Source organism: Trichosurus vulpecula, chromosome 9 (assembly GCF_011100635.1).
Source record: "Trichosurus vulpecula isolate mTriVul1 chromosome 9, mTriVul1.pri, whole genome shotgun sequence".
Lineage (NCBI taxonomy): Eukaryota > Metazoa > Chordata > Mammalia > Diprotodontia > Phalangeridae > Trichosurus > Trichosurus vulpecula.
In genome coordinates, this window is record NC_050581.1 from 129,182,708 (window position 1) to 129,207,228 (window position 24,521).

The window sequence follows — 24,521 nt, forward strand, 5'->3', positions numbered from 1 at the left end:
TGCGGTCGCTCTCTCCACTCCCCGCGTTCCTCCCTCTGCGCCGGTGAGAAAATGAATTTCTCCTCCCTCCGGGAAATGAGCAAAGGCGGAGTATCCTGCTGGGCTTCCCTTTAGCGGCTTACTAAGATCCGGGCGCCTCCCGGGTGTGATTCAGTCTTCCCAGGGGGTGTGAGGAGTGAGTAGCTGCGCAGACCAGGCTGTCCGCGCTGAGAGAAGTCCCCGGCGCTCAGCCCTGTCTAGCCGGGCTCTCCATTCGGGAGCCCACCACTCGCACACATCACAGCGCACGCAGTTCAGGTGCGCGCCGCGTCAGCCCTTACCCGCACCAGGTGAGTTGGGCTGCACAGAGGAATGGAAGCTCCATGGGACGGCCAGGGGCACGGAGAGCCGGGGAAATCGGAGCTTGCTTTTCCTCGCCTTTTACACTCCATATCCCAAACTTATGTTTTTGCGCTGGCAGACCCCTATGCCTAGAATGTTCTCCCTGCTCAACACAACCTCCTGGCCTCCTTAAGATTCAGGTCACATCCCAGCCATCCTCTGCAAGAAAATCTTACCCTCCCCGTCCCCGCACTCCCAATTTTTACCCTCGCTCCCACCACCTTCTCTTTGAGATCACCTTGTCTTTTTTTTTTTTTATTTTTGCATGTTAGCTACCTCAGTATAATGTAAGTTGCTGGGGTCTGGGACTCTTTTACATCTTTAATATTTAGCACAATACCTATCACATAGTAATCGCATAATACATTCTTGTTGACTGACCTATTCCTCCGAGAGAGAAAGGAAACCATCCAACCGTGGGAGGAAGTTGAAGGGAACTTCCCCGTCAAAAAAATTAAATTTATGTACTTAATACTTAATAGCACTTTTCTTGTTTTAACCTCATTAGAAAGGCTATTATCCTCATTTTAAGTATTGCAGCACAGAGAAGTCATGGGATCATAGATCTAGATTTGGATGGGACCTCAGAGGCTAGCTGGTGCAATTCTCACTGTACAGATGAGGAAACTGAGGCATCTGGAGGTTGTGTTTTTCCCAAGGGTATATATATAGGTGGTAAACTACTACTAAACAGGGATTTATACCCAGCTCTTGACTCCAGTCAGTGGACTTTCCCTTCTCGTTGCTTCTAAGTCCTATATGCCTGAAGTCACCAGGAAACTGACTCAACTCATTTCTGAAAAGACGAGTAAAATGGGCTTAAGACTTCTGAGTAACACATTGGCCCTACCTGTTGACAAAATGAGGTTTTCTTATAGTTAGTCATGGAAAGTAGAGGATGGAATTTTTGCTTTCCATTGAAAGTATTTTCTTTAAGGGAGCATCGAACGAGGATGCTTTTAGCCCCATTCCATGCTCCCTTATGTTTAGGATGTTGTCTTGTCCAAGAGATAACATATGCAAATTTCATGATCCCAAAAGCAAAATACTTGTAGCAATAAATAATTTTCTCAATTAGTAAGCATTTGTTAAATACATATTATATACAAAGCACTTTGCTAGCAGATGGGTGTAGGTAGCAAAAGTAAAACGGTTCCTGCCTTCCAGAAGCTTACAGTTTATGGGGAGAAAAAAACTTGTGTAGATATAGATAGATGCAAAAGAGATACACATCTCTATGGGTTTAGGTATATGCAAAAGAGATGTGCATCTGTTTTGCATATACCTATTGTGATGGAGCTGGGGAGGGCTTCTAGGGAGGCTTTATTAATCTAAGGTGGAGCTCCTGCGGAGTCTTGGAGATTAGGAATTCCAAAGAGGCGGAGAGAGGTAAGAGGGAACTGCTTGGGGATGGTAGCAATAGTAATAATAACTGTTGTTGGTTAGAACAGAATTATGCTACATAATGATCATATGATGCCAGTATGTTAAAATTAATAAAGTAATGCCACAAAGTACTGAGATTTTAGGGAGGAGGGAAGGTACTCATTGTTCTTTAAGCATACTTGAATGGCTCCTTGTGGTGCATACCATGTGTAAGTGCTCTCTAACCACATACTCTCATATTGTATAATTCTTGGTCATGACTTTCTGTAAATTCTTTATAGGGGAGCATCCAGTTTGGTTGAGAGACTTCTCATTCTTTTGCTGTCTTGGAATGCCAAATATACTCCTGGGGTTTATGTTCTTCCCTTTGTCTTAATACGCAAGGTCCTCTGAATGTTAATGTGTCAATATAACCAATTAGACTTCCTTCACAACTATTTATATTTAAGTACATGCATAAAACCAACTAAGTGTTACAACTTTTTAGTCACTCTAAATCTCCGTTAGGATACGTAGGATATTTTGTTCTTTTTTTTGCTTTGCATTATTTCATAAATGGGGAGGCTACATATTTTCACAGGAGGAAATACATTTTTAACTTCTCATCTGTGGATGTTACTTTTCCCATCACCCCACTCACTGTATCTTTCTCCTAGAGCTGAAACCATCTCAAGGTCAACATATCTAGATTGCAATTAAACATTTTCTTCTCTTAAGTCACTCTTCCTCCAAATTTACCCTACTTCTATTGAGGCTACCACCATTCATCCAGTTAACCAGATTAATAATTTCAGTCATCCTTACTTTCTTCTCCCTCCTTCCCTATATCAGATTAGTTAAGTCTTGTAAATTCTACTTCTGCAATATATATTCATAATTTTATAAAGTGGCTATTCCTGCCACCAGTGACTAATCAAAACTACCCCAGGTGGTGAACTTCCTGGTAATGTGTCTGGCTTTCTCTATTTAGCTAGGGTTAGGTTGGCCACAACCACATTCTATCAACTTGTTTGCATCCAAATCCTTTGCAGCTTGATGAGACCTACCAGGCTCAGCTGACCTGGTTTTCAGAAACCCTCTGAGACTTTATTTGCTTTGTATGATTCTTATATTCCTCCCCTCTCCTTCCCCCATATAGACTCTTTGCTTAGAGGCAGCTAAGGGGTTAGAATGTTGGATTTGGAGTCAGGAAGAGCCAAGTTTGAATCTTGCTTCAGAAGTCTGAGCAAATCATGTAATTACTGCCTGACTCAGTAGTTTGCTCATCTGTAAAACAGGGGCAAATAATAGCACCTACCTCCCAGGGTTATTGCAAGGATCAAATAAGATAACATATGTAAAGTGCTTTGCAAACCCTAATGCACTTTATAAATGCTAGCTATTATTGCTTCTCATCTGCTGCTTCATCTCATGCCTGATTTGAATATGGTTTAATGTGTTTGGACTTTATTATGCTAGCATAGACTTTTTTATCCACTTAAATTTCTGGATAGTCTGTGCTCCTGATGGTTAATAATCCTGTAGTATCATTATATTTGAGGATATAACTGTGGGGTGGAAGTCAGAGGCCTGAATTCGAATGCGCTGTTACCCTCTGGTGTTGTGGACAGAGTCAACCTGTTCTAGACAGTTAAGGCAGAGCCATAGTTCTTGTTCTGTAGTGACAAATGACCTACTTTTGTCAGAGTGAATCATGGTAATTACTATCATCTGATAGTAATTATTGGGAAAGAAGGAAATGGAGAAGTTTTTTTCAATAAGGATTGAGTAGTATTTTTATTAATATTTGAAATACTTATGAAATGGGTTGTGTTGCTCTTTTCATAAGAGGGAAGTTTGCAGTTTCAACCAAAGGACGTAGGAGAAATAAATGGTAATGGAAACTTATATGAAGAAAGTAGGCCAAATTATATTATCAAAGAATTGTATGACTAGAAGAGGAGATAGGTCAGTCATGTGGTTAAGATATTTGAGGGAATAGGTGATAGGCATCTTGTATATTTAATTGATATCCACATAATATAGTGGAAGGCCTCCTTGCTTCTGTGGAGGATTTATTGGAGTACATGGACAAATGTTGCAAGGGATGGGAAGGCACAGGTGGGTTGTGATCTTTGCTATTGAAGGTCACAGAATATCCATCCTGGGAAAGGCTTTAGAGATAATCTAGTCCATTTCTTACCCCACATCATTATATAGTTAATGCTTATCCTATTAGCAATATTTAGAGAGTGTATATGCATATTCAATTAATAGTATAATTGACATTTTTTCTTTGTAGTATTTTTTAATCTGTCTTAGAATTTGGAGAACACCCTGGTTATTCACATAGTGTATTAATTTTGCATTTTTCCTCCCCTCCCTTTTTTTTTTTACTTTTTTGATAATAAGTTTAAGAATACCTTTTTGGTTTTACAGGGCAGCTATTTATTGATATAACTCCTTTACAGCCCTCATCTCTTCATGAGCACTTACATTGATGAGATCACAAACTCAGCAAAATATGTTTATGAAAAATTTCTTGTTGCTGAGTTCTATTTTAAAGGCATCTCAGTAAATATGTACATTTTGAGGAGTTCTCATTTTTATGTGTAGTGGTCACTTATGCAGCCTCTGCATAAAATTCCCACAAATTTCTTTTTACATGTTTGCCAGTTAGATAGATTTTACTTGTGTACTGTTGGAAGTGATTTTATGGGAGAGCGTGACTGACCCCATTTTGTCCTATATCCCTCCTTGACCCTTACTGAATGGCTCCTTCTTTACCTTTTTTCTCCCAATCACTTTAAAATGACAAAAAGAAAACTCTTAGCACTTGTCATTCAAAGAAGTCACCCCTTTTCTTTTTATCTTATAATTAAGCTGGTTTTAGGGGCTTAACAAATGTTAATTAGCCTATGAGAAGATAGTGTTTTCTTTAGTCCTGAGTAAATGACCGTGCTGAATTAGGATACTTTCTTTCTTTTGTAAATGTAAACTCCCTTTCTCTTTTTAAAAAGTACCTTTTCCTGTTTACCTGCTCTAACTGGTCTTATCCAAAACTGCTTTGTGGGAGAAATTCTTAACCTCCTGCCCACATATCCCATCACCATCACCATCATCATCATCATCATCATCTATGGCACTGTGAGACTCCTGTCCATCATGATGTTTGTCACACTTTTGAATGGATAAATAAACTGCAGTTTGCCTGTCTCACTTGTTCTTGAAGTGGCTAACTGGGACCCTGAAAACTCTTGAAAGACTACCTTGTTATTTACATGTGCCTTTCCCCTCCCTCCAACTCCTTGAGGGCAGGGATTGATTTGCTTTGTTTCCTCTTCACTTACTATGGGGACTGGCAGATGGTCAGCTCTTAATTAATGTAAGCTCTTTATTTGAAGTCTGTGGCTCCATAGAATGCTTAAGTGAATTCACTTTACCTTATGATTTTTTCCCTCAGGGTCCAGCTTGAAGCTAAAGAATGGCAACTGAGAAAAAGAAACCTGAAAATCTTCAGTGTTCAGAGTAAGATTCCAAACTGGATGCCTCTTTGCAGTTTATGTGTTCTGTTATCTTCCTCGTTTATCATGCAAATCACCAGATTCAGTGTGGCAAAGGGTACCACGGCTTCTGATCCAGGAAAAACTGGACTGAAGTCTCATCCCTGCGACATTTCAGCAGTTTCCCTCCAGACCCCTAAGTTTAAGTAGGGCTTGAGAGAGGATTACTTCCTGTCTATAAAAAGGCCAGATTCCACACATATATGTCACAATGTAATTTTATAGGTTATTCCTTCCTGCTCTTTCATCACTTGGCAGGATAACAGTTCATCAAATGCCAACACTGATAGTCATGTTCCAACAAGTAGCTTATTGCTATTTCTTGTGTTTGGGTTTTAGCTATTAATAGTGTGCAGTGCATCATCAGGGTCACTGGCCCCTCTGCGTCCTTTCGTACTTCTCACCAAATAAATCAATTAAAAATTTCTGATTTCTTCCCAGCTAGTTTGCCTGTCTGCTTCTGAACCTTGAATTCTTCCTTTGTTTCAACATTATAGCTCTTTCAGCCCATGACTTTTGTTTCTCCTTCCTTTGTCGGGTTGTTGCAACCCAGGGGAAGAAATGAAAGCTGGAGAAATGAATTCCTTTTCTTCTGATTCTGCTGCTGAGACATTTTCACTTATCAATTGTTTACTTCCTTTTCTACAGAGTAAGAATAAGGTTAATGACTTCTTTCATTTCTGTTTTCATTATTCATAGTAATGGGAATTAAATTAATGTGTCTTAATAATTTTATTTCCAAACCATATGTTAGGGACAGCCTATGGTGGAAAGACAGCTGGATTTAGAGACTTGGCTTCAGGCCTGCCTTTGCCACTAATTATTAGCCTTGTGACTTTGGGGCAGGTCTTTAACCTTTCTGGGCTTCACAGTTTTTTCATCTATAAGATGAGGGGGCTAGACTAGGTGATGCTTTTGGTCATTCACAATTCTGAATGTATGGTCCTTTGAGCTGTCCTTGATACATCTATATTATGGATTTCTAATACACAGATGCAAGATTGTGGTATGAAAATTACGGCAATATTTTGAATTAGTTGTTAAAAGAGGGGTGGGGAACCTGTGGCCTTCCAAGTCCTTAAGTGTGGCCTTTTGACTGAATCTAATACTTCCACATTTAAGGACCTAGAAGGCCACACGTGGTCTTAAGGCCAAAGGTTCCCCAACCCTGTGTTAAACTAATGTTGGAATGTATTGTGTTTGTGGTTAATGGAAGAGTCTCATATTTAAGTTAGGTCATGGAATGTCAAAACTGGGAAAATTTTAGAGGCCAGTTAACATTTAATCTACCCTCCTCCCTTGATTTTACAAATCATTTTTGTCCACCTAACTATATGTAAATAAATATTCATATTTGTTCAGTTAGCATTTGAAACTTTTTCTTTATAGTCTCCTTTTTAGTCAGTCTTACATTTTGATGAATACCCCACTTCATCATGTTGTATATTAATTTTTCATTGCTTTTTTCTTATTTTTAAATTTGTTTTTGTTTATATCCATTTCTGGATAGAGATGACTTATATACCCTACCCTGCCATCCCCCTGCGACCTTGGGGGCAAAAGCAGGCTTGAGTGTACTTACACACACACACACATGTGTACACACACACACACACACAGAGTTAAAATTCTCCATTGTGACAGAGAAAAACAGTTAAACCAAACCAAGTGACAAAGTGATGATACCTGACAGTGTATGGACCGCTCCATACTTGTGTCCCCTGTCTTTTTACCATATAGCCCATCCCTTTTTTAACCAAAAGGAAAAAGGTGCATGTCCTCATTTCCTCTGGAGTCATGATTAGTCATTGCAATTACAGTACTCAGTGAATTTAGCTTCTTTATCTTTACTTTTTTATTTCCACTTTTTCTTCAGAAAAGGAGGAAAAAAAGGCACTTTTGAAATTTCATGAATTAGTCAATTCACGTTCAATCTGTTGCTGTCTCTTTAATTATACCTTCACAACCTATCATGCCTTGGAACACTTCTCTCCACTTACATGTATAATACTGTAGTTCCAGCCTTCCTTGTAACAGTCTTTGAATTAGACTCTATTAGGAGTCTCTCTGGTCCAGTCCACTCTCCATGTAGCTGCCAAAATAATTTTTCTACAGCACAAGTCTAACTGTGTCATACCTCTACTTGAGAACCAACAATGGTTCCTTATCACCTCTAAGATAAAACAGAATAATTCCTTGACTTTGCTTTTAAAACCTTTAAGACTCCAGACTACCATTTTAGGCTTATTGCAGATTCCTTCTTTTCACACATTTTGTTCCAGCCCAACTGGTTTGTGTCCTATTCTGAACCTCTGAACCTATTCTTTTTCTCTGGAATGACTCCTCTCCTTATCTCTGCCTATCAGATTTCCTTTCTGGCCTTCTTCAAGGCTCAGCTTATGCTACCTCCTAATGGCATCCCTCTGTGATCCCTTAATTAGTTGTAGGTATTCTTTCTGTCCCTTGTCAAATGATCACCACTTAACTGTTTACTTATGCTGTCTCCCTAGTAGAGTGAAACTCCTTGAGAACAAAGGCTGGTTTTGGTTTTTTGTCTTTGCCTTGCCACAGAGCTTGAAACAAACTCTTTTTAAAAAAATTTTTTAAAATAATATTTTAGTTTTTCCCCCAATTACATGTAAAAACAATCTTTTAACATTTTAAAAAATGTTTTTGAGTTCCAAATTCTATCCCCCCCCCCTTCCCTTTCCCTGACACAGTAAGCCATCCAATATAGGTTATATATGTATAATCACGTAATAAAACATTTCCATATTAGTAATTTTGTGGAAGAAAACTTGAACTGAAAAAGAACGTAAAAAATTGTATCCTTTGATCAGACTCCGTCAGTTCTTTCTCTGGAGGTGGATAACATTTTTCAACATGAGTCCTTTGGGATTGTCTTGGATCATTGTATTGCTGAGAATAGCTAAGGCACAGTTGATCATCATACAATATTGTTCTTGCTGTGTACAGTCTTCTCCCTTCACTCTGAAACATATAAGCTCTTCATAAATACTTTTTGGCTTGGCCTGGATTAATCCGGGGCATCTTCCTGAAAATGTGTTTGGCAAGAATATTGAACTCCACGTTTTTCATTTATGCATGCCACTGTAAGTGACTTAAATTTCATTGTGTTGAATTTGACACACTTAGTCACTAAAGTATATATATATATATATATATATATATATATATCAGCAATTGCGATAGAACTGCTTGCGCTTTTTGAAGCTTCTCTCACATCTCAGAGAGATGTGACTATATCGTTACAAAACTTTATGTGTATTAAAGCGTTCTCAGAATTTATTAGTATGAAGATAGATAGGAAGAAGAATAAATGTTCAGAAAGTAAACATTCATGTGGATGGGGTGAGGGACTGAATCTTTGGGAACATGTGTTTGGAGAATGAAGAGCCCAAGTGCCTTTTATGTTTTCATTCATAGGGAGTGGCCTTGTGCACCAGTGGCTACCTTTGGAAGAATGCCTTGGGTGTCCTCTTTATTTTGATAATAAGATAGGAGAAGATTGGGAGTAAGGAGAGGATATTTGAAGTTAAGGGAAAAAGGTTTTTCCAATTTTATATTAGTGGCACCCTACCCCCTTCTTTTTCCATGCCTGTGCCTCTGACACTCACTGGAATAATCAAGCTGGCTCAGACCCAGTTTCTTGGAACTTTCCAGAACCTCGCTGGCCTCTGACTTTGCAGGGCCTGTAGTGTGGCACTGGATAAACACTAAACAATGCACTCTGTAATACATTGTCAGCATTTGAATCATGAACAAAAAAAAATGAGTCAGCCTTACAGTGAGAGAGATTCATAACCTGGGCGGTTCCCCGAGAAGGTGTTTATTTATTATTCTTTGTATTTTATTGGGATAATATAATCTCAGAGACATGAGACTAATTATATTGCTACAGTAATAAAGACCTTATGGGAAGGGAGGAGTTCCCAGCAGCATCGACCATAATTATTTATCATTGCCTACTACGAGGTTAGAGACCTGGCCCTGAACCCAGGAACATTTGAATTAAAGTCACTTAGCCTCCCAGGGTCCTAGGCAACTCTCTGACTATAATTTTTAGAGAAGGAACTATCCTTTTTTTGATAGAGGGAGTTCTCTCATCTGAAAGTTCACTCTGTTAATGAAATCCCAAGTCCAGTCCCATTTCTATCCTGTCTGATATATAGGAAGGACATCATCCAGGCTCTGGAGAGACAAAGAGATACAAGGTAAAACCTCTGCTCTTAAAGGACCCGTAGCCTTGTTGGGGAGACGGGATATGTATTTTAAAAACAGGCAAGTGTTGCAGGAATAGAATGGGGTTATTTTTTTAGGGCTGGGGTTGGCAGGGAAGCTTGATGGAGGAGGCAGTGTTTGACTTGAGCACCAAAGGAAGGACAGAGAGAAGAGCATCCTTCTGGGAGTTTGGAGATTGTGTGAACAAAGGCACAGGCTTGGGGAGAAGGCCTGGAGCAGCCTGAGGGCAGCTATTGCAGTTAACTTTGGGGGCATATTATTAATAAAGTAGTAATTGTAGTGTTAGATGTTTTGAAAACCAGAATCAGAAGAATACCAGGGTAGAAATTTGCAAATAGGTTAACTAGAGGAAATAAAGAAGTGCTGCTAAGGAGACATTAGGAAGAGAGATGTAGATTTTGAAGTAATTTAAGTGGAAATAATAGTTAGAGACCAGATATTTCTGATTAAAAGAATAAAAGGAGAATTACAGACTCTTGGGGCATACTCATATTTAGGTAGTAGTCCCTTACAAAGTGCTTTCTTCAACTTTGAATTAATAAGCATAGTTTATTAATATTAATATATCCATTTTGCAGACAAAGAAACCGAGAATGAGGCCCAGTGTCTTGTCCATGATAACTCAGTAAGTGTAGGAACCAGGATTTTGTAACCAGATCCCTTCTTATTATGAGTCCAATACTACTGTCTACTGTACAGGCCATAAAAACAAGTATAGTTAAGGGAGGGCAGTATTTTGGGAAGGAGGAGAGATGGCCCCACTCCCAATCTCCTATCTTATGATTATAACAAAGAGGACACTCAAGGCCTCCTTGGATATCATTGGTGCATAAGGCCTACTCCCGTGAATGAAAAGGTGAGGCACATCTTCTCTTCTTTGAGCACATGTTCCCAGGGATTCAGTCTCTTGCTCCATCAACATGAATCTTCACTTTCTGAACAGTTATTCTTCTTACCTGAAGGTGAGGGAGGTGATTGGCAACCTTGGAGGGGCATATTTTTGTAGCCTGGCAGTGATGGAATTTGGAGTACATGAAGCTGAGTTAAGGAATGAGTAGGTAGTAAATGAACAGGGACAGGAAAAATAGACCAATCTTTTATAAAAATAGCTCTCAGAAATTTACTTCACTATTTAGCACGTTTTATTGTCTGAGAATTTTTGCAAATCAAGTTATAAATATTCTGCCTTATGTAGTGTTAACAGTTGAACACTTTTAAAGTCATTAAAAATTATTCCTTATTCCAAAATATTCATTAGAGATAATTTGTCCAGAGTTTAATAATAAACTGAAATCACCAAGTATGTTCCATCAATACATACTATTTGATCACTGAGGGTGGCACCTCGGTGGTCAGAAAGAGTTGAAACTCCTTAAAATGCTGGATTTAACACTAGCATCATTACCATTTACTTCTTGACGGGCCATGGCAAACTCCCATCTCAGTAGGCTAGTCTGCATATGTAGTGTGTATATAGACTGATTTTGCATAGAAGCACATAGCATCACCTTCTTATAGTTCTTGGCTCTGTATTGTTAAACAAATAAATTTAAATTAAAAAAAAAACCAAGGTGAATTGCTTATGTAAAGAAACGTTGTTCAATCTATTTTTTCAGGCGTGTCCAACTCTTTGTGACCTCATTTGGGGTTTTCCTGGCAAAGATACTGGAGGGTTTGCCATTTCTTCCTCTAGCTCATTTTACAGATGAGGAAACTGAGGCAAACTGGGTTAAGTGGCTTGCCCATAGTCATGCAGCTGGTAAGTGTTTGAGGCCAGATCTGAACCTGGGAAGAAGAGTCTGCCTGACTCCAGGCCCTGTGCTCTATCCACTGCATTGCTTAGCTGCCCCATGTATATATTTAAGTTATGTGCTAAATATGTGGAACAAATGCTGCTTGTTTAGCCTCAACAACTCATTTTTGGGAACAATCCTTTCGGCCTTTCTGATCTGGGCTTCATAAGGAGTCATTCAGTCTCTAGATTCCAGGTAAGAAATTGGCCTTGCTATTAATGAGGTCTTTGATGTTGGCTAGCTGATTAACCTTACTGATTTGGTTTCTTCCACTGTACAGTGGTTGGACTAGAAAAATATTTGAATCAGCAAGTCAACAAACGTTTATTAATTGCCAGCCATGGGCTAAACACTGCGTTAAGTGCTGGGGCTAGTAAAAGATTCCCTGCTCTCAAGGTGTTCACAATCTAATGGGAGGCACAATAGGCAAATAACTGTCCAAGGATAAATTGGAGATAATCACAAAAAAACACTAGCATTAAGGGGCATTGGAAAAAACTTTTTGGAGAAGGTATAATCTTAGCTAGCACTTGAAGGAAGCTGGGAAGCCAGGAGGTAGAGATGAGGGAGAGAATTCCAGGCATGGGAGACAGCCAATGAAAATGCATGGAGATGAGAGATGAGTATTGTGTCTACGGAACAGGAAGGGGTACTGGATCCTAGAATCCATGGAGGGGGGTAAGAAGTAAACTTACCAGAAAAGTAGGAAAGGGCCAGGTTATGGAAACCAATGAAAGCCCAACAGGATTTTATTTTTCATCCTGGCGGTAATAGAGAGCCACTGGAATTTATTTAATATATGGGTGACATTGTCAAGCCATTTCTAAAATTACGTCATCCTATGATTACATGCCATAGGGCAGTCAGATGGTATACTGGATAGAGTGCCAGGCCTGGAGTCATGAAGATCTGAGTTCAAATTTGGTTTCAGATGCTTAGTAGCTGTATGACCCTGGGCAAGACACTTAACCCTGTTTGCCTCAGTTTCCTCATCTGTAAAATGAGCTGGAGAAGGAAATGGCAAAACCACTCCCAGTATCTTCACTAAGAAAATCCCAAATGGGATCACAGAGTCAGACGCCACTGAAATGACTAACAGCAACATGGCTACATTCTCTCTAAAAAGGGGATAATCATATCTACAGTAGGAAGACCTAGATGAAATCTTGGACATAATCTAGACCAACTCCCTCATTCTGTAGATGAGTATAGTAAAGCCCAGAGAAGTAAAATGATGCCTGTACTAATAAGGACTAAGTTATTAAAGTTTGTTCAAGGTGTGACTTATTTGATCTGAAGAAACAATATTATTAGAAGGTCTAGACGAAAGACAAAAATCAATGTAGTCTGATAAACTGCCAGATTAGTTTTTTCAAGCTTGTGAATTTAATCTCGGCTTTTCCATACATTTGTTTTTCATCTGGGGATTACTTGACTCCATCTGTGTCTTTCTCATGTCATTTAAATAGTAAGTTCACAGAGATCCCAGTTTATCTTAATCTGATTGGTGCTTCTTATTATTTAGCTACCAGCTTATACTTTGTGCTTCTTTAATTTAGTTATCTACACTTTATATCTCTCCTTTGTCCTAGTATGGTGCTCTGGACATTGCAGACTTTTAGAAAATGTTTGTTGAATTGAATTCAGTTGAAAATCTAAAGAGCAAGAGGATGTACCAGGCCAGGTGTTCAGCATTTTCTATGGAAAATGGGTATATGATGGGGAGTAGATTCTGAATAGATAAAGATTTGAGAAGTTCTAGGCAAATCCCTTTACCCCCTCTCTGTTTTTCTGTAAAATGAGAGGGCTGAATTGATCTCTTGGAAATCTGAAATTTTCTGATTTTAGGACCAGAAGAAAGATCACTTCCCATCCCTTTTAATTTACATTTCCTTCCTGCCCACCCTTATTCTAGGACCAGAGTTGTTTATAACAAACATCAAGCTTCTCTTAGACATTTTCAGGATTTTAATTCAGATGAGAATTAGTGTGGAATGCCAGAGTTGGAGGCCTCCGTCCTCAGACATCCCTTGTTCTCTGATGATGGGCTCAAAGTGAACCTCAAATTTCCTTTATTATGAGTGGGGATAATAATACATCCACTAGTCACCTTAAGGAGTTGCTATAAGGAAAATGTTTTGCAAGCTTACATAAATGTGAGTAGTATTTGAAGTGTAAAACTAATCCTATTTCCACGCTTCTCATTGTTTTGTCCCCTTTTGAAATTTTATGCTTCTCATTCCCATCTTCTTCTATTTTTTTTTGCCTCCTTTTCTGCCCGCTCATGACTATTTTGCTACCTAATTGCTCCCTACAATGTCCCCTGCTCTTCTCTCCCAGTACTTGATTCTATCCATATTCACAGAGCTCGAAGGAACTACGGAGAACTTCTTGTTCAAATCTGCCATTTGCAGTGGAGGGCCAGGAAGGCCATGGCTGCGAAGCAGCAGAGCTGGCCCTTAGAGCAATTAATAAATGTGCTCTCAATCTCTCTCTCTCTCTCTCTCTCTCTCTCTCTCTCTCTCTCTCTCTCTCTCTTCTTCTCCCCCTTCCTTCCTTCCCTTCCTCTCCCCCTCTACCTTTTTATTCCAAGTTCATCCGTCTTTTCACTATGCCACATGGAGGTGGCAAAGAGAACTGTCAAGAAGGAAAATGCGGAGGGCAATAAGTGGGCTGGCATCAGTGTCTTTTCCATGTTGAGTTGGTACCTATGAACTGATTAGTTCAAATATCTAATTCTAATTCTTCATTTCTCCCCCCCTCTCCTTACCATTTCCATTTAAGGGTATTGATGCTTCTTGTCTGACCAATACTTGGTTAATTTGAGTAGTCCATTGGACCTAGAAAAACTGCCCAAATCTAATGCTAATGCTCAACACTGTAACCCAGGCTCTGCAACCTAAGCCAGCTATCTTAGATTTGCAACCTAAAATGATCATAAATCCCAAGGGAACCCCTCCTCTTCACCAGACCTTATAACTAGGTGTTGCTATATTTACTGAGGACCTATCAATTATAACCCCCACTTTCTAGGCCTTCTTTCCATAGCCTAGTAACTTCACATAGCCTCTTCTCTGAAAGATGTATGGGCATTTAAAAAAATAAACCTTTTACTCTCTATTCTTATTTTATAACAGTGAACACTCAATTCAGCTTTCAAACCCACATATTTCAGAAATGAAGGAAGATATTCTTTACCATTTCAATCTTGGAACTAAAACTCATGATTTACAGGCTATGTTTGGAGATGTAAAGGTAAGTATGTGCATTTAATTTTTTTCTTAATTTTCTTTATTTATTTGTTAAATTTAAGTTCTCAACTGTCCCTCTCTCCCACCTTCTCAAGTGGGTCTCTATTTTATAGCTGAGGAACTGAGTCCAATAGGGGTTAAGTGACTTGCCCCAGGGTCACACAGCTAGTAAGTGTCTGAGGGCCAGATTTCAACTCAGAGCTTCTTGACTTCAGGCCTGGTGTCCTATCCACTTCACTACCTAGCTGCCCCCCTCCTCATGTTTAAAGATTCACGATTTCCTTTTTGTTGGGCTTCTTTCAGCCCAGATTTACTGTTTTTTTTAAAAGGTTATTTTCTCCCAGTAATTTATCAGTGTTTTAAAGGGTAGAAGTTTTACTACTAAGGAATAAGACTTACTCACAAATTGCTTTGAACAGATGGTTTAGGAAAAGAAAGCAATCACACCAACATATTTTTTACTTAAAGAGAAGTACTCAAGATACTTTACAACATGTCAAGTATCACAAAAATTAAATATCTGAAAATTTTATATTTCTTGAACTGAATATAGACTTCATTCCCTCTCCCCCCACCATCTCTCTTGCGTAAAACTTTTCTGTGGACTTTAATTGTTATTTTTCAACATCTATGCATCTATGTGTACACTTTCTCTCTTCAAAATAGCTTATTTTAGGGGTACAACCTATATTTGGGTAGTCAGTAAAGGATGGTATTCTGTGGATTATTTGATATTTATGTGATATTATTTGATCTCCTCGTTAGTTTGTATGCGTTGGAGGAAGTCCTGCCCGGATGAAATCTTTCATTAGCTATATTGGTGAAGAATTGGGGCTTGCACCACCTGGCATGGACCATCCTAACATTTGTCAAGGAACTGACCGCTATGCCATGTATAAGATTGGACCTGTGTTATCAGTTAGCGTAAGTACAGTATCATTTGTTAATTAGGTTGATTAATCCTTTTCCTGTAAGCCACACTCATGCCTCTTCCTCATATACAGATGTGGGGGAAAAACCCTGACTTCAAGTTATTTGTGAAATCTGATAAGAGGTGGTAGGGGTGCTACTGGAGTTGGGAATTTAAAAGCATTCCCTTTAGGTTATTCATTCAATTGGAAATGAGATGGTAAGGGTTCTACTGGGGTTGGGAATTTCAAATCGTTCCCTTTTTGTCATTCATGAAATTGGAAATGGTAGGGGTACTATTGGGGTTGGGAATTTCAAAGTTTCCTCCTTTGGAAATCTCTACTCCCTGGATTTCCTTAATTAGAAAGGCCCCTACTGTTTTGGGTGGGTGGAGCGCTTTGGTGGATATGGGAGAGGATTAGAAATTGGAGAATGGGCTGCCTTTGGTGAGGAGTAATCTGTGTCTCCTGAGGCTGGACTCACATTTGTGAAATCTAAGATCTGGGGTGTTTAAACTGTAAATCACTCTACAAATAACAAGTATTTAAATTACATCTAAATTGCACTCCCCTTTATCTCTGGTTCTTTATCTCCCTTGAGTCTCTTGACCCTGTGATGGCTAGATAGAGGTTTAGAGACAGTGATTTGCTCAATTTCGCATGAGTATTGTATCATGGATGCCACAATTCTTCATCCAGTTTCTTTGAGTTATTTTATTTGGAATTTTAACATTATCAAAGATAAAAATCTTGCCCCAGACACTACTTGAATGGTCTTGGAGAAGCCACTGAACTCTGGTCCGCAGATTTTTCATCTATAAAATGAGAGGGTTGTGGAAATGAAAACTGATACTCCATTATAAGGCAAAGAATTTTGAATTACAAAGTAATAATTTGGTTAATATCTGTACAGTTTGAAATCCTATTCAAGATAATATGCTATATTTCTAATAATTTAAGTTTACATGTCATTTTTTTTCCAGCATGGTATGGGAGTTCCTTCCATTGGAATCATGTTACATGAACTCATCAAGTTACTGTACCATGCCAAGTGTTCTGATGTTGTTGTCATTCGCATTGGCACATGCGGTGGAATAGGTATCTTCTCTAAATATATTGGATTTTTAAAAATCAGTTTGGTTCAAATATAGTGATATATGGCCATAGTAATGTATTATTTATTTGCACTATTAAATCTCCTAGAATAGTATAGAATTTAGTATTTGGAAAATCTTGTCTTGGACCATGTCCAAACATTTTTATTACTGGAAGCACCTCTTTTTAAAGTTTTAATAGCATGGTGATGGGGCCTCCCTTGTAACAGCATCATGTTGTAGGAGGACATCTGTCCATATTGAAAAGTCAGATATGGCTGGCTCTGTTTTTGAGAACTTTTTAGGGCCAATTAAAATGATCCAGACCCCGCTTCTTCATTAGCTAAGCAGTCGACAAGCTCTATCCAAGTGGGAACTAGTGTACCTAATTTCCCTACCCTTTTAAAAAGATGTGACAAAGTTCTCCAAAGCAGACTTGTTTTTAGATATCTCCAAATGGTTATATTGTTTAGCTAATTACCTTAAGTTAGAATTAATGTGATATTTGCATTTCTATAAACTGTCTTTCAAAGTGCTTTGCATAGCATTTCCTTTGGTTTTGAATGACTTGTGATTTTCAAAATATCCCCAAATTGAGCAAAATCTGTGAAATCGTGCTTACCAATAAGTAAGATTTCTGCATGTGGATTAAGCTGAATACATTTGATTTTCATCAATATACTATCCACAAAATCTAAGTTCAAGGAGGTACATATTTACTGTGCAAATCTAATATTCAACTTCATTGCAAAAATGTTTATAGCTAATTTTTATCTTAAATTTAATAATGAACTATCGCCTTCATCAGTTACTAAAAATCCAGTTCCGTTCATACTAAATATTTTCTTGAACGTGGCAGGTTGTGGGTTTGGATAAAAAAAATGTTTTATTGTAAAGGCAAGCAAAGATGCGCATACATAAACAGCTGGTTTAGAGAATGGAATTGAATTGGGTTCTTTCTGCTTGAGGCTCTTTACAAAATTCACAGCAGAACTGATACCATTTGAAGGGGAGAGTAAAGCCAAGCCCCAGAGTTGAACTTTGTAATTCTTGACATTTGGACAGTAGCATTTAGCTTTCATTTTTTGTGAGCTGAGGAAAGACTTTGGAGGAAGGAAAATACTTTGGGTTAACTAGAATTTTCCAGTAATATAAAACACACACACACACACACACACACACACACACACACTTCTGTAGGTATGGTAGTCATAGGAAAACTTTTTCCTTTGTGTAGGAATTTACCACATTGTCTAGTTTGAATGGCATTTTTCAGCCCTCAGTTATAGAAAGCTGGTTAAATGTGATCCTGGGTCTTTCTTTCCTTCTTTCTTTCTTTCTTTCTTTCTTTCTTTCTTTCTTTCTTTCTTTCTTTCTTTCTTTCTTTCTTTCTTTCTTCCTTCCTTCCTTCCTTCCTTCCTTCCTTCCTTCCTTCCTTCCTTCCTTCCTTCCTTCCTTCCTTCCTTCCTTCCTTCCTGTCTTCCTGCCTTTCTTTCTTTTTTTTTCTGTCTTTCTGCCTTTCTTTCTTCCTGCCTCCCTCCCTCCCTCCCCACCTCCCTCCTTCCTTTTTAATAAAGCAATCCTTACGGATAGAATTTCAAGACTATAAATTAATGGATAATTAAACACATCAACTAGATTGTATTTCAAAATATATCTTTTAAATAAAATTCAGACATTTTGGATTTTTGTTGAAAAATAGCAAACATTTACAATGTATAAGCTACTAGATAGAGATAGCGTACTTTCCAGATTATCTGGTTTCACTGAATTATTTTTCGTAAACTCATAGAACCATGCAAAGTTAGCCTTAAAAAGAAAGCAAATCTTAGGAATCATCTAAGCCATCTTCCCCAGTCTTCCATTATTTTCCAAAAGGGGAAACTGACCCAGAGAAGGGAAGGGATTTATATAATTCATGGTCAAATCTATTGTCTCTTATTGATTAAAGGGAAAGCTTTAGGTACCAGATTCATTCAATAAGCATTGATTAAAGATTTACTAAGTGCCAGATACTGCTAGATTCTAGGGATACAGAGACAAAAATTAAAGTTCCTGTTCTCAAGGAGTTTACTTTCTATTGGGAACAACATGTACATATAAAGTAATTACAAAATATATACTAAGAGATTGGAGGGAGGATCACTATTAATTGAGAGGGTGTGTTATGAATGACTTCCTGTAGGAGAAGATAACATAAAAAACTTTGGAGGAAGCTCCACTAAGAGATGGAAGTGAGAATGGCAGGTGATTTGGGGGGAGAATGTGTTAACTTTGAATGAGTTAACCTTGGTATCTCGAGAGACACCAAAGATTAGCAAACCCAACTTCTATGAAGTTTATTTCACTGAATGTTCTCGCAGGTGAGGGGCGAGAAATCTCGAGAAAGATAGTGGAGGCTTCCTTTAAGATAAAATGAATCAAATTTTTACAGTCTGAGGATTTCTGTTTACATAACTTTCCTTGGTAGCGAAGGCTACTTTTCTTTTTTGGGGAGATATTTCCTTTAAAACCACAATACACAGGTTTATTAGATTTCTCCACATATCAATAAGGCATTTTAGAAATTATTTATAAATAATCCACTATACCTCCTCTGTTGTATTGTTAACTTCATTGATGGGAGTGTCAGTAAATAAAGAATAGCAATTCACTATACCCGAAGGAGCCAAAGCTAGTATTCTGCATTCTGTTGGTAATGTGAAGGTTACTAGCTTTAAAGTTAACCTAGTCTTTTCCCAGTTACTAGCAGACTGGAGGACTAGTCCACCATTCTCCCTTCCACTGTGGATGGAGGGGACAATTTTTGCAGAAGGGAAGTTCCAAAGGCAGTACACTTTGAAACAGCACAGCAGACCTCCTTCTTTGTCTTTGGATGTGAGCATGCATTTGTGTGAACGTTTTGATTGGGAAATCTTGCTATATTTGTCAAGTATATACCCTTTTTTTAGGTCTGGAGCCTGGTTCAGTGGTGGTAACTAGAAAAGCTACGGATTCTTGCTTCAAACCTGAATTTGAACAAATTGTTTTGGGGAAACGCATAGTGCGAAGTACGGAGCTTAGTGATGAACTAAATCAGGAATTAATGGCCTGTGCCAAGGAGATGAATGAGTTTAACACTGTTATAGGAAACACCATGTGTACCTTAGACTTCTATGAAGGTAAGATTACTGTTTGCTTAATCGATTTAAATAAATTAGAAAACAGAATATATACCAAAGGGCTCATTAATCCTTGATGTACTTCCTAGGTCAAGCTCGGCTGGATGGTGCTTTCTGCTCATATACTGAGAAGGATAAGCAAGAATATTTACAGGCAGCTTATGATGCAGGAATCAGAAACATTGAGATGGAATCTTCTATCTTTGCAGCCATGTGTGGTGCTAGCAGCATCAAAGGTATGCTTCTGTTCTCACCCACAGTATTGTTACAATGGAACTTTTCCAATTAGATATAACAAAGAACTGTAAGACAAAAATGCAAAGCATCTGGATGCAGAATTAAAAATGAAGTCAAATATGGGTAAATCCCTTATGTAAAACACAACAAACTGGTTGTGTTTTTAAACACATTTGTAAGTTGGTTATTTGGACTTCAGTTCATTTCCCCATAAAAAAGTTTTTAATACATGGCAATTAGATTCTCCATTTATAAAAGCCTGCTGAACCAAAAATATAGCTGGACTAATATAGTATTCCATGAAATCAAATATCTGGGAAATGCAGTTGTTTGTTTCGATCTGGATGTTTGGTACTGTTTAGGTGTGACTCTAATGTAGTGCCTTGTGTATGTGAACCTAAGGTAATTCTGATTGGGTTTGGTTTGTATCAGAAAATCTTACAGTTTTTTGGCTCATGTTGATTGCGCTTTGGCCCCACAGTGTCTTTAAATGATCAGATTTCACAGAGTTGTAGACCCATAAAATTTTAATTCTAGTGAGCCATTCAAATCATATGACTCAAATTTTTCATTTTCTGAATGAGGAAAATGAGGCCTGTAAGCAGCAATGATTTTGCATAAGGTCCTAAAAGAAGTTAGTGGAGGAGCCAGAGCTAGAATTGACTCTTGAGTGGAAAGAACAAAACAAAAAGCCTCACCCTGTATCTTGAGTCATCCACAGGGTTGGGATCAGAAGGAAAGGAAAAGGAAACCAGTATTTTAAAGCATTTTTTTTTTTTTTTTTTACTGCCTAGGTACTCTAAGTGCTTTACAAATATAACCTCATTTGTTCCTCACGGCAACCTTGTGAGATAGGTGCTTTTATTATTTCCATCATACATTTGAGGAAACTGAGGCAGAAGATTTTTAGGTGACTTGCCAAAGATCACACAGCAAGTGTCTTATTTGAACTCAGGTTCTCCCAATTCCAGGACCAGCGCTCTTTCCATTGCGCCACCTAGTGGCCACTAGTTATATCCAATTTACTTTTAGAGCTAATATTGCTGAAATATCTCCCCTGACCCTTCTTCCCGCTACAGTTTAAAACCCTTTTCTATGTCAGTTGAAAAGGGTTGGGAGGAGAGGAGAGAAACTGTATCTGTAACTGTTATGAAGTGAAGGAGTGGAGTATGGTGAAAGGTCACATTGAAATTTAAATAGGGGGATCTGGGTTTGGATCCTAGCCCTGTCACTTAGCCTGTGTGACTGGGTAAATAATTTAGCCTTTCTGGGTCTTAGTTCTTCTGTAAAATAAGGGAGATGGCCTCTAAAGGCCTTTCCACCTGTGCATCTTTGGTCTTGTGATTGTCTAGAATTCTCTGTGCTGCCAACTCTGGACTTCATTCTGGCTTCTTGTATAAGTGCAGCTTCAGATTTACATTGGAGTCCTTTGGAATTGGTCAACTAGCTTCTAAAGCACTAGGAAAATCAGGATTGTGGAATTCTCCATTTCAAAGGAAGCAAGAATAAACAAGCTTTTTGTTCCATTTGTTTTGCATATCAAATTGGGAAAATGCCTTTAAGCCAAGTTGTTTCCATTTTACTGTGTACCATAAGAATATTCTTTGTTTGATGGAATAGATGTCTTCCAGTAACCTTTACTATAAAAGTAGGTTTTGATAAAGTGAATTTCATTTTCCTACTGACTTCCATTATAATGACAAGAGATGGGTTCCGCTTGAAAAATATTGACCTGCAGGCTTAAAATATTTTCATATATAGTTTAAGGAAAACAGTAACTTTCTATTAAAAATTTTAAACGATTAATAATAGAGACTGTAAGGATGTGTTATATTGCAAATTAGACACTGAGAGTGAATTACAGCAAAGCATTGTAATTCTTTGCCTCCCCCATCATTGGGAAGCATATAATTGTTCCCTTTGTTAAAGTAGCAGCAGCTGAAATTTTAACAGTTAAGTTTTCACCAGCCTTAGATCACTATTAACCTTTAGTTCAGAGGTTCCCAAACTTATTTGGCTTACCACTCCCTTTTAAAAAAAATTACTTAGTGCCCCCTTGGAAATCTACTTTCTTTACAACCTTTAATCTTGTTGTGTGTTGTTTTTTTTAAATTTTGCATCATTTCAAAAAAATATATAATTTTGTTTTAAAAAATGGGCACATTTTAAATTTAATAATTTATTGTAAATTTGTTTTTCCTGCATTGAAATTTTGATACACTATTACATCATGCAGCCCTATAGTATTGTATTATAAACAAGTCATTTACATGCACATATTCCTGCGGATGCATACTGGACTTAACCAACAAAGCTGACCTGCCTTGTTTTCTTAAGACCTGTTGGAGGACTTGACCACTGATCAGTTATAACTTGCATTTTGTGTGTTTGTTTGGAAAATAATGTAATGTTATCTGTTACACAACAGATGAAACATGTACAAACGGTTTTTCAAAATTTTCTTGTCTTCTCTTTCCTTATGCTGTCACTGCTCCCTTATTTTTATTCATTGCCCCGCAATTTCACCCAAGACTACTACCAACCCCCCCATCATTCCAGCGGCCCCCCAGGTGTGGTATCACCCACTTTGGGAACCTATGCTTAACTTTACATCCAGAGTAATTATTTTACTTGAATTGAATGCTACCTTCCTAGAAATTGTTCCATAGTAACACCTATTTATATGTTTATTACTGTGTGAATAGGTGGAGCTGATCTAGCATTTGGTTAATGTCCATCAGTGACCAGCAAATTATTATAACATGATTGTATTGATCATTCTGCCCCCAACCTAAGGCTTTGTTTATTTAACTGGAGGCAGATGCCTATGCTCAGGCATATTTAAAGATATATGTATATCTCAGCCTTGGAAAATGCTGCTTGTTATAGATTTTTGGAGTTAATGGGAGATCAAGGCACTTCAGCTGGCTCTGGTAGCCAGGGATGAAATGTTGGCAAAGAAACCCTAAATTCTTATATGTACTTTATGGGTGCTGCTTGTCAAAATGATTTTTTAGCTTGATGAATTCCTTAAACATGAAATTCCAATAAAGGAAGATTTACATATTTCTTTTTGGCAAGGTTATAAGTAGAACTTATTATTTCTAACACCAAGAAGACATATTGTAAGTATTCTAAATACATGTTTTTTCTTGTGCATTTACCTTGCCATTGTTTTGCACAATATACAGGAAGTGAATTGAGCAAGTGAGCAAGTTGGTTTAAATCAGGAGGTTCTTAATCTGGGGCCTGTGAACTCTCTAAAAATTTTTTTTGATAATTGCATTTCAATATAATTCATTTTATTATAATCCTGTATTAATTTAAAAACATTCAGAGAAGGGGTCCTCAAGCTTCATTATACTGCCAAAGTGTGGTCCATGGCACAAAAATGGTTAGAACTCCAGGTTTAAATGGATATTCTTGGCTCTTTGCAACATTTACCAGTTAAGAGAGATACCTTTCATATACCTATTAGTGGTCCTTTAATTACTTTCTTCTTCTACTCTGTTTCCTTCCCCTAGTGAAGATGTTTGAACTGACTTTTAGGGGTATTTTTTGGTGGTTTTCAGGTAATCTTTACCTGATTGAGAGTTTTGAAAGGCACTACTGAAAAATCTCTCATATGTAGTATTATTTATAGAATAGTAAAGGATAAGGTGAGGGCTGAGAGGAGAGAGACTATTCAAGGTTCAAATCATTCATTTGAAAACTAAAGAAATAACTCAAGACTATCATGACACTTAAAGCATGTGATTAATTTTACAGATAGCTCACAACAATTTAAGAAAAGAAATACCATATCTCGTATTTCAGGAAAGATTGGTCTGGATTGTTAAGGCGAGGAGGCATTTGCCTATAGAGTTAGTTTGGTGCTGAGAATGGAGGGAAAAGAATAGTACAGTGTAAAGGGAGGGGGAGGAAATAGATTTCTGGCATCATCTTGGTAGCATTCAGGGATCTTCTCAAACCAGACACTGGTCCTTTCTAAGCCCCAATCTGAATGATTGCTCCATTTTCCTGACAGTTTTGGTGCCATTTGGCAACAAAGTAGATAATAGTTCTCGAATATTACTTTTCTTTATTTTAAAGGACATCAGAGACCCCTGTTGATTTAATGTGCTCTTTTTTCCTTTTTTGCAGCTGCTGTCGTGTGTGTTACTCTTCTAAATCGTCTCCGTGAAGATCAGATTAGCAGCTCCCATGAGGTACTTGCTGAGTATCAAAAGAGACCACAGAAGTTAGTAGGATACTTCATCAAGAAACGTCTGGAAGGAAAAGCATGAAAATATTGTTTTTTTTTTTTTACATTGAGAAAATACTATAATTGTTTGCAGTTGAAATAATGTGTCCCATTTGTATTCTTTCTAACATTTTGTAAATCAAATGTCAAATAAAAGTGACTTCTTATTTATGACTTTTGTGGTCTTTAGGCAAAAATTAGAGGGATGCTATGGTTTTTTCCTAGGAGAAGAATCCTGGCCCCTCAAAGGTCTCTATTTGTA

General features: G+C 37.9%; 1 protein-coding gene across 1 annotated transcript; it reads left to right on the top strand.

Annotated features, from left to right (window-relative positions):
• Positions 1-151: 151 nt before the first annotated feature.
• Positions 152-24,378, top strand: UPP1 (uridine phosphorylase 1). Its single transcript, XM_036738969.1, has 8 exons — positions 152-329; positions 5,210-5,274; positions 14,503-14,620; positions 15,382-15,540; positions 16,508-16,622; positions 19,570-19,779; positions 19,869-20,015; positions 24,160-24,378. Exons 2-8 carry the CDS (start codon positions 5,231-5,233, stop codon positions 24,300-24,302), a joined length of 936 nt encoding a protein of 311 aa, XP_036594864.1. The 5' UTR covers positions 152-329; positions 5,210-5,230; the 3' UTR covers positions 24,303-24,378.
• The last annotated feature ends 143 nt before the right edge of the window (positions 24,379-24,521 follow it).

What these genes read in the sequence shown, in the direction of transcription:
- UPP1 (XM_036738969.1), top strand. Translation starts at nt 5,231, where the DNA reads ATGGCAACTGAGAAAAAGAAACCTGAAAATCTTCAGTGTTCAGA. An exon ending in GACCTGTGTTATCAGTTAGC is followed by an intron (nt 15,541 to 16,507) that starts GTAAGTACAGTA and finishes TTTTTTTTCCAG; the next exon opens with CATGGTATGGGAGTTCCTTC. An exon ending in TACCTTAGACTTCTATGAAG is followed by an intron (nt 19,780 to 19,868) that starts GTAAGATTACTG and finishes TGTACTTCCTAG; the next exon opens with GTCAAGCTCGGCTGGATGGT.